Below are 14,406 nucleotides of genomic sequence, written 5' to 3' on the forward strand. Positions count from 1 at the left end.
AATTGCTCTTTTGTTGTTCAATATGTATAGTCCTGTAGCGCTGGCTATATTTTGAGCCCTAACTTAAAGTAATATTAAAGTCAATTATTTTTTCGCTTACGAATAGTGTTTTAAGATGTTAATCTTACATTTTGTTTTGTGTCACAGATATTATTTGCTTTTTAAGTAATTTAACAATTTGTGGTAATTATTTTTATTTTGAATTATTTTGAAGAAAAGAATATTCTAGAGAAAACATGTAACTGTATCGCATTTAGGATAGTTTTTTTAATGTGAAAACATAGTTTGTGTCAATTACGTCCATTGCGATCGTATACTATGCCATACTATTCAAAATGACTCAAAAAATAATTAAAGTAAAAAAAATTGCTGACATCGCATTTAATCGTGTCAAAATGTACATTACATGTTTTTGTGTCTTATTAAGGCATAGCTTCATAAGATTTTTGATAATTGTGACGTTCCACGGGAAAAGGTACCTTATGAGGGTTTCTAGTTTCGGAGATATTAAATGTTTTGTAAAGAGGTGAAAAAATGCTCAATTTTTTTTTATTGTGTGATCTGAAACCTTAATGCGTAACGTTTGTTTACCTGTTTTTATTTTTGTTATAAGTTAGTTATAAGCCTAGTAATGTCGTCTCAGAGTTTAGTAGAAAAGGTACCTTATGGAAAAAAGATTGAAAATTCCCAAAAAAACTAGCCAATACGGGAAAAGAAGTTTGGTAGAGAACTGTATTAGCATTCTGCAAAACTAATTTGATAATTTCAGTTCTGGTTGGGGCGCCTCGCAAATATTATAACCGTACATAGACCGACATCACAAATCCAAGTAGACTGCTATTATACCAAAGTTACTCTCGTCAAGTCTTTCTTAACTAGAATAATCTTCATTTGGTTTGGTCGCATGCAGTAAATCAGCCATTGGTTTGCTGAAAGATGCCAATACCCGACGCATTACCTTATGGAATATCTGAGGTCATTGAACCTCAATGCCGCTTATCTTCAATAGCAACCGAAATATATTATTGATAAGAAATAGACGATTTATACCATCTTAACCTCAAAATATTATTAGTTTATCCTAACTGTTCCATCATCATCATGCCTCATCATGTAACTTGACCACAAGGTACCTTTTCATTACATACAAATTATTGGTCTTTTTTAAGATTATTATGACGAAGAACTAATTAAATTGGGGGCAGTTTAATGTAAATTAATATTTTCTATTCATAAAAGATAAACTGTAATATGATTGATATTTTGTAGTGATGTATTATTAGATTTATTTCCATAAGGTACCTTTTCGTAAATGTATGGAGCAAATACTGTTATTGTTATGTAAGTTTAAAGTGGCATAAGGGGTTAAATATAGTATTTAGTTGGGGTTTTAGGATTTATTTCATTTGAATGACAGAATTTCTTTCATATGTGCTCAGAAAAATTGATTGTGTGTCACATTAAAAGTAAAAATATTCAATTTTGTGATTTTATATGAAAAAGTCAGAAAATACATTTTCACCTCTAAATCGGTATTGTTTATTGCTTAAACTGTCTGTCAGTGTCGTTTTCTAATAGATAAAATTTAAATCTTGAGAGCTCATTGCAATCAATCGTGAAAATGAAATAAAACTTTATTTTCAAGAGATTGGTTAGTATACACATAAATCAGTCGATATCAAAAGTTTCTATTTGCATTACAGAACAAGTCGCAATATTTTTTTAATCTCAGATATATAAGGTATTATTATTTGTAGTCAACTATGTAACTTACTTTAGGAACATAGTTTTTTAGGCGGCTAAACTTAAAACTTCTCTATCGTAAAGTTGCTCATTTCACAACATTATTTTCAAAAAATCATATCTCTGTAACTACGCAACCTAGAAGGTTGATCTTTTGTGTTATCGATAGCTTATTTATTGTAGATTACTGGGGTATGCATAACTCCATACCCGCCATAAGGTACCTTTGACCGTGGGACGTCACAATTTTGTTCTAACAGGCTATTACCATAACAAAAGAATATTAAAGTTACTAGAGTTCACATCTTATTAATTTAAAAGGCGGGATAAATAAGAAATATGAATTTGTGTCAGTTTCATCCATTGCATAAACAAATAATACAAAAATAATGTTTGCGTTCATACGACGCTAGCGGGTGGCTCTAAACGGGCAACGCGGGCCGTGCAGGGGAAGGGGGGGCGGGCGCGGCGCGACCTTGGCGTGGCGGCGGGTAAGGGCCTCTCTCTAAAAACCACACGTTGCGTACGCAGCGCATGTTTACTTCGCCTGTGCGCCAAATGAATATTACTTCTTGAACTTAATTTATATTAATATTTTTTTTCTATATCTAATCAAGTCTAACTTCAATATATCTTAATTATATGGACTAATAAATTTTAATATAAACATGTATAATTTTTTTTTCCTTATAAATAGCATAAACCAGTCTTTCCATACTTAACGTAAATTATGCACATTATTTTTTTAATGTATTTTTTTTGTTCTTAGCATTTTTTTATAATAGGTATTATTAATTTCACGTATTGAGGTTATTTAATGCCTGTTTATTCTGATGTTTTGAATACATTTACCTTAAATAATAATTACCAACACTTTTGATAGTTCAAGCTTCTTGGTTAATAATTTACCTTTGGGTTCAATTGGCGTAAAGGACGTTTTGGCGAAAATGAGTTATATCCACTACCGTAGGCTCAAAGGGCTTAACTGACAAAACGCAATTATTCAGGAGAGCCAACAAACAGTTTTGTTTTGAGAAACGAAATCAGACCTTTTTTGTTTGCTTGAATTAACTGATGCCTGTATGCGGCTTATTCCTAACTTTTTGAGGTCTTTTAAACTGATTTCTTGAACTTATAATACAATGCTTATTTACGAAAATAGCATGTTTGTTTATCTTATTAGAAAAAGGGCGTAATGTACTAAAAATTAAACTGTTTTAGTACCATTTGGCGTAAATCCAACAATTTTGTTGCAATATTGACAACTTACATTTAGGGAACACTATACTTCTAAGTACTATAATTTACATGTTTTTTCCGAAAAATTATAGAGATGTATTCACTGTTAAGTTTTCCCCATTTTTGTTATTTTGGATACTTAAACGTCGAAAAGGTCGTTTTCTTAGCCACAAAAACAATGGTTTTTTTTTTTCATTTGTTTATATTATTTCATGGGCGAGGGGCCTCTCGCGCATGAGAGGAGGCCTGTGCTCAGCAGTGGGACGTATATAGGCCGAAATGATGATGATGATGATGATAATATTATTTCAACAGAATCACTACTGTCCCACCATTTATGTATATTGATATACTTACAACAATTTGTAACAAATTAATTTTACTATAGAAAGTATTACGCGTTATTTCTGTTTGTAATGTTAATTGGATTATAAATTTTACTTTTACATACTAAAATATTATTAGGTACAATAGTAGTTTTGAAATTTCGTATGTCTATTCAGTAAAACTGAATGAATATGATCGCATATTTATGACATTACATTAGAGTAGAAAAAGGCATACGGCCAGGCTTACGTACGTCTATGGATTTAAAAGCAAACGTTATACCTAGACAGTAACTTTCATAAGGTTAATCCTGTAAATTAGGGTTTAAACAAAAAAGTATTAATATTATAATCAATATTACCAATAACCCAGTCACAAACAAAACTAATAGTATCAGCCATAATTATCATTTGAATATAGTCATGTTTAATAATTTTCCTAAAACTGATGAAAAAGTACCCACTAGTTCAGTTTAAATTATCAAAATTTAGTAACCCTATAAATAAAGCAATGAGCATATGAGCAGGTAATGCAAGTACCTACTTAATTAAAAAATTGACAAGGTCATCCCACTTAAACACAAAAAAGGAACAATTATAAACCCGAAATTATACATAGTATGGAACCGTATCTTTTACATTGAATTATCTAACACTCGTATAAATATCCATTAGTTGTGGGCGTAACGTACATTTAGCACTCAAAAAGCTACTTCAAAGAGGCGTAACGTACAAAAAATTACCACATATTTAATAAAATTTCCGATGCAAAAGGGCGTATCGCACACAAAGTTGGGAGTTACGCAGTTGAATTCGCAGATCCGGCCAAATGCGTTCAAGCATTGATTTTTCATAGGGCTTAACGGACATTTTTTTCAAGTTATCGAGATTTTAAATATATTATTCGATAGAGAAAAAAATACTGAGTATAACTGCATTTTCGCAATTTTGTCCCTTACGCCCTTTGAGCCTACGGTAGTCGTTATATACAGTTTTGTTCAGAATTCCAAGCGCTTTCGTTCTGTATTTTGAAAATTTCGATATCTCTTAAAAAGTTGCCTTTACGACCCAATTTTTGCACTATGAGCTTGCAACAACAGCTTATCACAAGGGGCGTAAATGACCAGGTATAAATTAGAAATTCATAGATATTATCGTAAAGGTTACCGCTAAATATAAATATTGTTGTAAATGACTTACATGTCTTTTGTCGTCCGACTACGGCAACGCAAAAGGAGGGTTATGATTTTGACTGGTATGTATGTGGGTATGTATGTATGTTTATCTGTTCGCTCATAACTTCTTAAGTACTCATTATAATTTGATAAACGATATGTCATTCGAATCGTCTTAATCGTCCGCTGGTTATGAACACTGCGCCCTCTAGAGGTCATAAAGTCACGAACCAAAAAAATAAAAATAAGTAATGATGACGTGTTGTATATCGTTTGAAAGAGCTCAATTAGCACATTTCAAATATATAAATATTGTTAGCTTTTGCTTTCAAAGCAATTACACTAAAAGTTTTTTCGGCAGTTATCTTTGTTCATGGGCGTAAAGGTCTAGAATGCCTAATAAATAAATAGTTTTATGGGTCCTTTATTACTATAATGTAATGTTTGCTCTTCAAATTAAAAACTTCAGCTCGGTGTTTTTCAACAACTATCATCGTTTTACTCGCAGTGGAATTTCTTATAGTATATTATACATATAATGTTAAGAGAGAAAACACCATACATTATTAAATAAAGGATTTAATACATAAAACTTGGAAAACAGGCGTAGCTTCAAGTAAATCACACTCCGACGCAGTAATGGCGGGCGATGCCTATCTGACAGTCCGGGTCGCGCCAGTCCTAGTGTCACCATTGACACCTACCGTAGGGCTGCGTTCGAGCAAACCACATAATCGGTTATCAATAATTTCTTATATTCTATAATATCGTTGTTTATCGACTAAGTGCTAGTTGCACCAACCACATTTGACAGACTGATCAACATCAGCCGGCGCGCCCCGGCGCTTTATTATGAAATTTTCCATACATAAAAATAAAATTTAGCGAACTCTTTAACGATACGAACAGTTTGGTGCAACCGACCCTAAGCCAATCTGTGTAGCGAATGTCCTATAAAATCATTCATTCATTCAATTGTTTCATAATCGTTCTAACAGAAAATATTTTTAAACGTTTGAAATTATAAATTATTGCAGTTAAAGGTAACGGGGTCTAAATAACACAGAAATTACTACTTAAATAGGAATTTACAAACCGTATTTTAAAATAAGACCACTTGAAATAGTGAACCAATTATTACCTATTATAACATACTGTATAGAATTATAGTCTTTTGTTAATTAAGTAAACGTCCAAATGCTTGATAATAATACGCTCATTCTAATCATCGCTAGGCGATCTATTACTTCCCTTGTTATGATTAAAAGCTGTTATGTTATGATTGTTATAAGGCAGTGCGACATTTACTTTACCTTCATTCCCGAATATTAGGTACTTTTTGAGCATGTAATTATTTTGTATTATTTGTGTTTTCTTCTTTATTTAATTTAGGTCTTAAGTTAGGGTTTTACAATGTGGAATAAAAGTACAATATAAAAACACTTACAAATCATTACAAAAAATATATAAACACATTATCAAAACCTAACCTAGGGTGCCGCCGGCAGCGGGGCAGGGCCCAAGCTGCCGTTAGTCGCAGCGTGAGGAACTGACGTACTATACGCGCCGTGTCCAAAATTACTGCCTTCTGCGTCTGACCCTTGATCCAACCACCCAGCGAGAGTCTCTCTAGGTGTTAGTCGAGACTCTTCGCTATGAGGCCATTCACCAACACGACATCGTAGAATCAACATCCCACACGGCGGTTATCTCATGAGCTAAGTTGAGGTACTTACTGGACATGTCCTTCTCGCCCTTCACGAGATTCTCATCATGGGGGATGGTGACGTCGACGAGCACGGCCCGGCGCTGCGATCGATCTATCAGCACGATTTCAGGCTTATTGGCTACAATAGTTCTGTCAGTGATGATAGATCGATCCCAATAGAGCGTGGTACGGCCATTTTCGAGAACTGGCGCAGCTGAGAACTTCGCGGTCCACAAGGCCGTATGGCCAAGGCAAGCTGCTGGTGAATAATTCTGGCTACGAGATTATGTCTGTGCAAGTACTCGCCGTTAGCAAGATGAAAACAACCGGAAATAATATGCCTGTGTTTTCTTTATTATTACTATATTATCAAAAAAAAATGAATTATAGCTCTAATCGGGATATACCTGGCATAATCAACTACCGTTTGATACATTTTTAAGCTTCGTAACAGTAAATTATGCTGAGAAGAGTTAACATGTGTACCGTGACTGGTAACTAATACACCCCGAATGTGGTATAAAATAGTCTGATAACGTAACTTACGACCCCCTAATAAACAAGATTCACTAAATTATCAATAATTTCATGGGCGTAAAGAGGCGAAAACAGGTTAAAAAGACTAACATTTTGAGTACTTTTCCAATACACATCAAAAACATTGCTCGATAAACAACAAAAATATATTATAAACGTTTAAAAAAAAATCAGTATTTCGCGTCTCCTGAAAAGTAGCATTTTGTCCTTTACGCTAATTGAACCAAAAGGTATCGTATAATCGTAATAATATATATTACTAAAATTAATAAAATCAGTCTTTGTATTGTGTATCAACAAGGTACATATATATTATAGTTGCACATGTAAGTGCAAATATTTTCATTGCATTCAATTCATGCTATGTTGTGGGGGGCGTAGCTAACGATAATCGCAAGCCAACATTTTTTCTCATGATTATACTAACCCGGTGGAGGCCGTATCACCAAAATAATTAAAACAATTATTCTGCTCCTCAAACGAACGAGTACCATTTTGTACCATTTGGTGTTGAAACTCTAGGTCCATGGGGTCCCAGCGCGCATAAGTTGTTCGCAGAAATCGCGAAGCGTCTGGTTGACGTAACTGGTGACCGAAGAGCTGGCGGCTACCTCGCACAACGTATCAGCATTGCGATACAGCGAGGAAATGCAGCCAGCATCCTTGGTACAATGCCTCAAGGGCCTATTTTAGATTTAAGCTAGTTATTAATTTCGTTTAGTAGTACCACTGTATATATATTGTATATTCAAACGAACATATATTTTTTTCAATAACTTTTTTTAATTTATGAAGTCTTGTACCTATTCAATGTACACCATCATCATTGTAATTGACGTTGCTTGCCACGCTTTATACATCACAAAATTAGCAATACATTGCATCTTAAAATAATCTTAAAAAGTGTACTAAATATCGAATATAAGTTATTTTTAAAAGTCGCTGATGTGACATTCTCATTCAAAAGGTAGGGACCACTTTGTCGTTTAATTGTATCTTTATACAAATAGCCTGTCAGAGAGTCCTTATGGCAAGGATAAAGTGCTAAATTTTGATTGCGAACGTCACGAATGTTGGTCAGTATGAGGAGCCTACATTTTATTTTTTAATATACTTACAACATACTTACTCCCACACTATGAAAAGATTTAATGTAATTATGCCTCCGAATGAAATAAATACACTGTAATGGCTCCTCTATACGATGGGCCAATGCCGGCCACTCCGAGGGACGCATTTATGCGTTAGAGGGAGCAAGTGATATTGCTATCTCATTCTACCGCATGGTTGCGTCCCTTGGAGTGGCCGGCGTTGGCCCATCGTGTAAAGGGGCCATAATGTTCATCTAACAAGCACCTTACCCGCGTAGGTAGCCCTCCCCGCGTACGCCGTTCATGCAAAGTTTTATTTAGCCAAATAGTAAAAAACCGTTGTTGAAAATGACCCAAATTATGAATGTTGTCTTGATGTGGCATTATAATAATGTAGACGTAAACTTAATAACATGAATTTTTTTTTGTGGCAGATACATGATGTTTATAAGAAAAAAAAATATTAAAAATAAAAGCGGTGGATGAATTTGACACACATTTGATGGAATAACATATTGTAATATCCTGTGAAGTACAACACTTCACTTACCGACTATAATTTTATTTTAGGCATTTTAGGGTCACTATTAGGTATTTATTAAATGTCATTATACCCGTGGATAATAATGACACAAAATGCGTGTGTACGTCGGAAGCCACTTTGCTTTTACAGGGAAACAAAGAATTTCATCTCGAATATTTTTTTTACCAAATGCTGTTTAAAAAAAGAAATACCTAAATTTCTACCTAAGCAAATACCTAGGGTGACACAAATTATTATTATTAGGTTTGGTATGTGGTCTGGAAACTATATGTAAAAAATAAGCAACATTAATAATCTTATAACTTCAAAAGTTATTGCTACCGGACTAGTATGAATCAGGTATTCGAACGAGGGTTCTGTAAGAAGTTTTTCAGAATTCATCAAATATAAGCATGTTCGGAATTGCAGGAATAACCTAAATGTTGATTTTACCACTGTAATAACATAACAAGAACATTAAAACTGAAAGTTCCTCATAAAAGCAGAATTTTTGAATATTTTTCAAGTATAAGACGAACTACTCCTGCCTGCAAGACTTTAGCAATGAGCATTGAAACTTCACCTTGGTAGTGATCACAAAAAACGCTTAACGTGTTCCCAGGCATTTGATATCATTCGAGTCCGAGTTTGGTCGTTATTTTGCGTTGCGCGTTAAAGAGTGTAGTAACAATGGATGGTTAAATAATAAGTAAAAACCATCAATACTTTCTCTTATTGAATAGTCGTACAGTTTTATGCTTGTAACCAACGGAGAGAGGAGCAAAACAACACATACAATCAAGGTACATCTATTGACCTTTTCTTGTTCTCGATTTATTTCGTCGCAATTTCTCTCCTCAATATTAATTTATTTCACGGATATCACTTTATTGGCTTTAACACGCCTTTTTAGGGTTTTTTTAAGTTCCTCCTTTTGGCGTAAAGAATTTTGTGCGCAGTTTCTGGCTTTGTTGTGAGTAATAATTGGCATATTTTCATAAACAGCTGTTTCTATGTCGTCACACCTTGTCCGCCAGCTGAGAGTTATAATGTGCTAGTTTTTTATGGTTTGTCAGTTACGCACGAGTAATATTGGTCTGTGACGTTATAATTCGTGTTGCGTTAACATTGTTTACCGTTCTGATGCAGATTTGCTACGAAAATACAACTTTTTAATATATAAAAACACTGATATAAACTAGAAAAGCAAAGATAGGTACTTATAGTTTTTTCTGCGTACCCCTCTCCTCACCTTTCTAGAGTAGTAAGTTATATGTATGTCCTTGGTTTCCTTCTCCATTTGCAAACAACCTTCAGAGTGTCCTTGTAAATCTATTTTTAGCCTCAGACAATGCCAGCAAATGTAGATCAATGCAAGATGTCTGTGTTATCAATGTGTTAAGGTCTTCATTCCAACATATGGCAAAAGGTTTAAATACTGAGGAATTATATTTAGTATATTTATAAATTCTGTTTGCTTTATGAGGCTATTAATATGGCATAAATATTTTGTAGTAAATAAAAACATACACTTAACTTTTACCAGACTTGTATTCCTATCTATGTCTAAAATTTAATTCATGCTTTAAATATTATTGAGATTAGGCATTTATAGAATGACCAAATAAGTAGTACTGGCTTTTTTTTTTCATTAAATTATTTTGGGTACATCAACTATTTATATTCTGTTGTCAGCCAGGAGACAACTGTAATAGGGTTTATTTAAAAAATGTTGCAGCAAGCACATTTTACTAACATGTTTACAAGATGGCCTATGATGTTGCACATCTGGCAAATTAGAATCTTGTAAAACAATGGTTTCACTCTGGCAGCCCAAAAAAGTGGAAGCAGCAAAAATCTTAAAATGTTGACTTATTAGCCAAAAGTGATAAAAACTTGGAGCTTTAAATTGCTCCTTGTTTAATCTACTGTTTCAAACTTGATATCCATTATCAAAAAAATTTTTATTTGTTGCAGATGTCGGTAGGTTGGAGCTGCCTGCCGCTGCTGCCTCTGAGCTGCATCCTGGAGCACCTGAGCCTGGAGGATGCCCTAGCCGCCATGTCCACCAGCCGGCACTGGCGCAGTGGCCTGCTCATGTATGAAGGACGGAGGTTAGTTGTCTCCTGTTCATTCTTTATAAAATTGTTGATGTATTGTTATTATTTTTGCTTGTATGTAAATTCAATATTGACGTGTAAAAGTGCCTTTGTGGCCTATTTGTTGAATAAATGTTGAAGTTGAAGTAAATTCTTCCTCAGGAAATCTCTCAAGCTCAATGCGAAACAGTTGGACAAATGCGCATTCCTAGCGCGAATATTCAAGAAACACACAAACGTACTGCAGATACACGTGGCGGACTGCAGCCGGGCGGAGCTCATGCAGTTCATGCACAAAATTATGCCACAGTAAGTCATTCTTTTACTTGTTTCCATAAAACAACTTAAACTTAAATTTTAACCCCCTTTCATAAACGTTTACTAAAGTTGACAAGCCGATAATAATCGTTTGTCCCTTTCCATCATACCAATACGTCGGAAAGGGACAAACAATTATTATCGGCTTGTCAACTTTAGTAAACGTTTATGAATAAGGGGGTAATTAAATAAATAAAAACTTTAACCCGTTTTAGTCCGTAGCGGCAACATACTGTTTTTTTTTTACTTGCCATCAAACCTAAAACAAAAACGCATCTCGGTTAGTTCCCGGCGAATGGATTCTTGTTTCGTCGGATTCTCGTATATTCAGATTGTGACGTAGCTATAAGTAAATCCGGCGAAACAGGAATCCGGCGAAACAAGAATCCGGCGAATCGGGAACTAACCCGCATCTCTAGTATAAGAATTACGGTTCGAAATCGAATGACTAGACAGGAATGTCAAATGGTTAAAGGGTTAAAATGAACGACGGTAGGTCGCAAGTCCTTTTGAATCACGCTTCAAAAACATGCAAAAAAGGATTCTACTCATTGCTCATAGGAAATCTTTTAAGCGTTGTGTCTCGTAAAACGGACTCAAAAGCTTCTAACTTAAACTTACATTGTTTGAGTTCTTACAACCAGCAACTCCAGCTATATAAAGCCCCATTTAGACTGTTCAAGAACTTGCATGCAATATTCGATAAGTACATTTGCTAACTACCTACAATGTAGGGAACGATCAGCCAAATACCACTTGCATTGCGAACTTGTTCTTGAGCTGTCTAAATGGAACTTAAAAAGAGATTTGCGTAGACAAATTGCCCGCCATCACCACGTAGGTAGGTTTATGCCATCATGTGCTTATTGGTTACTCTTATCGCTGACCAATTGCATGCTTTCTTAGAATTCTTGTACCAGCTTGATACGGTGGATGAGGTATAATTATGCTTATGTTCTCTTTTGATCCTGGCGTAATACATAATTGTAATAAAGTTTTACATAGCATTATTGTATTGATTATTTACGAGGAAACTGATGGGAATCACCTGTGTAAAGTATACGTTGGTCAGCTAAGTTACGTCTGTTACGCAAAGTGATAAGTATGCGTATAAGCGTTTCATGTGGTCCACTTTCTCGCCTCTGTGACTTCAGTGTGCGCAATATAAGTTTTAATTATTCAAATGTATGCTTTTTAATGGAAAAAATAAGAATCACTAAAAGAGTTATCGACAATTGCACTAGATATAAAACGTACAACTTGTCAAACATCGGTTAAATTTTGTCCCTTTCTAATTAACGGTTATCAATGGTATGTTAGATTTAATAGATTTATGAACAACGCGATATATGTTTCAATCACGTTTCAATTAAGCTGTAACGATTGCATACCACGTCTATATCTGAAAAATACTAAAACATAAGATAAAAGTAGGTTTTATCGTAAAAAATCAATATAATATGCTTATTTACAAATTTATTTATTGCCTCTTACTCTTAGTAGGTAAGTAACCACTTTGCACAATATCAAATAACTTCTAATGTCTAACGTATACGCAAGATGCAGACAACTATCTCATTACGTATGCTATTTAAAATAACAATTAGCACAATTATTAAGATTTCCTCATCCGATACACTATCTTCAACATTACGCATCAAATACTTCAATAAAAATATTTAACTACGTGACCAAGCAACATTGTGTAACGAATGCTATCATTGTTACGCAGATGAATGCTGTGTTAAATAATTTCGTAGTAATTTTATAGGAAGTTTTTTTTCCTGAACCATTATCAACTATTACTTTAAATGGCGTATTCGTTTTAATGCAATTCGGAAAAAATATATATGACGTGTCTCTAATCGTGGCCATTATTATGATTTATGATCTATGGATTTTGATCGTTTCATGAAATGCCATCTTCAAAATTGACCACTTCATGATATGGTTAGGTTAGGTAGATACTTATAATTGTATAATTTACATTTATTTGTAAAATATAGTCTAAGCAATATAGGAAACTAGGCCTATTTTGTGTAAATTTTTGCAAGGATTCTTATGTGTACATAAACTAAAAAATAAATCAATAAATCTGTTTGGGGTACTACAACTAAGTACGTGTCTAAGATATAGTCACGAAATTAACAAAGACGAAAGAGGAAAAGATGAGAAATTATCTATCTAATACCTTTAAACGAGCAATTCATGTATATTTATTTATATACTTATATATATATATATTTCGGTGATCTCGGAAACGGCTCTAACGATTTCGGTGAAATTTGGTATATGGGGGTTTTCGGGGCCGAAAAATCGATTTAGCTAGGTCTTATCTCTGGGAAAACGCGCATTTTTGAGTTTTTATGTTTTCCGTGGGAATCTGCCGAATCCTACACCAGACCAAGTGACGCCGCAACAGAAAACTGCGTCACGAAAATGATTTTTTTTGTATTTAAGCTTTTTATTATTGTATATAGATATATGTTAGTTTGTAAGGTATGTATCTATGGGCCTTAGTAGCCTGAAAATAAATGCTTTGATTTGATTTGAAGAATAAGAATAGTCAAAGGGTTTGATGTGCACCAAAAACTTAATGATATGGATATATTCAGTCAAACCACTAACTTAGCTGTTTACTACAACTTCCTAAAAAAAACTGAAACGCGCACTTTCACGATTTTTTTTAATCCACACGCGGATTGTAGCCAGCAAAAAGAAATATGTTCCCTCCTCACGTAATGCATAAACTTACAAATGGATTTATGTATTTTTTTATCAACAATCATTTCTAAACTGACATTATGCAAATACTAGTTTCTTGTATACTTACCCCTTGCAACAAGTCTATTGACTACTTCAAATTTTTATCTTAATATAAACTTCATAGAGTCGATTTTTGTATGATCATGATGTATCAAATCGTAGCAGAAAACGATATGACCGATGATATAGATAAGTAACTAAATGTATGCACATATATTTGCATCGTTACGGTTTCGTATGCAAGCACGCTTTGCGCCTAAATTCAAATGTATCGTGATGAATTGGAAATTAGAAAACTGATATCAAGGCACCTGATAGGTACAAATGGCGATTTTCCATTCGCTGATACAAATACAGAATGCACGAGTTGCGTAATATATGTTTTATATGTTTACTTTACACCAAATACATTTAAAAGTATGGATACACTCACACGATGCAGTGTACAGTGCATTGACATACTCGTACATGTTCTATTTGGGTCCGCCATAGCCAACAAAAACTCAAGTTCTGTCGTTTTGTGTGCTGATATGGCATTGAATTTAACACTCTTTTGGCGCAAAGAACATCAAAAATTCAAAACTCAGAATAAACATCAATGATTTCTGTTGTAGATTTAGACATTGAGCGAACAGAGTAGTCAAAATCAACTATCCCAATCCTCTTATTTCGATATTAAAGAGGATGCAATTGTAATACAAATATTGGTTTGATTGCAGATTCTTCGACACACTAAAGCTCCAAGAGATAGTATTCATAGGACCGGGATGCGTGCAGATGGCGCATAGCAACGTCAAACTAGACAGGTATTTGATCTACTAATATGTCATGGCCTCGTCTCAAGGTGAAACAATATGGCAATCGAAATATATAGTAGAAGA

General features: G+C 34.2%; 1 protein-coding gene across 1 annotated transcript in view; it reads left to right on the forward strand.

Annotated features, from left to right (window-relative positions):
• The first annotated feature begins 8,866 nt into the window (after positions 1-8,866).
• Positions 8,867-14,406, forward strand: part of LOC134799846 (uncharacterized) — a 17,868-nt gene continuing 12,328 nt past the window's right edge. Inside the window, exons 1-4 of the mRNA XM_063772247.1 lie at positions 8,867-9,145; positions 10,320-10,456; positions 10,604-10,750; positions 14,245-14,331. Coding sequence (XP_063628317.1) covers positions 9,098-9,145; positions 10,320-10,456; positions 10,604-10,750; positions 14,245-14,331 — 419 coding nt within the window. The 5' untranslated portion in view covers positions 8,867-9,097. The remainder of the gene's footprint in view (positions 9,146-10,319; positions 10,457-10,603; positions 10,751-14,244; positions 14,332-14,406) is intronic.

This window comes from Cydia splendana, chromosome 2 (assembly GCF_910591565.1).
Source record: "Cydia splendana chromosome 2, ilCydSple1.2, whole genome shotgun sequence".
Lineage (NCBI taxonomy): Eukaryota > Metazoa > Arthropoda > Insecta > Lepidoptera > Tortricidae > Cydia > Cydia splendana.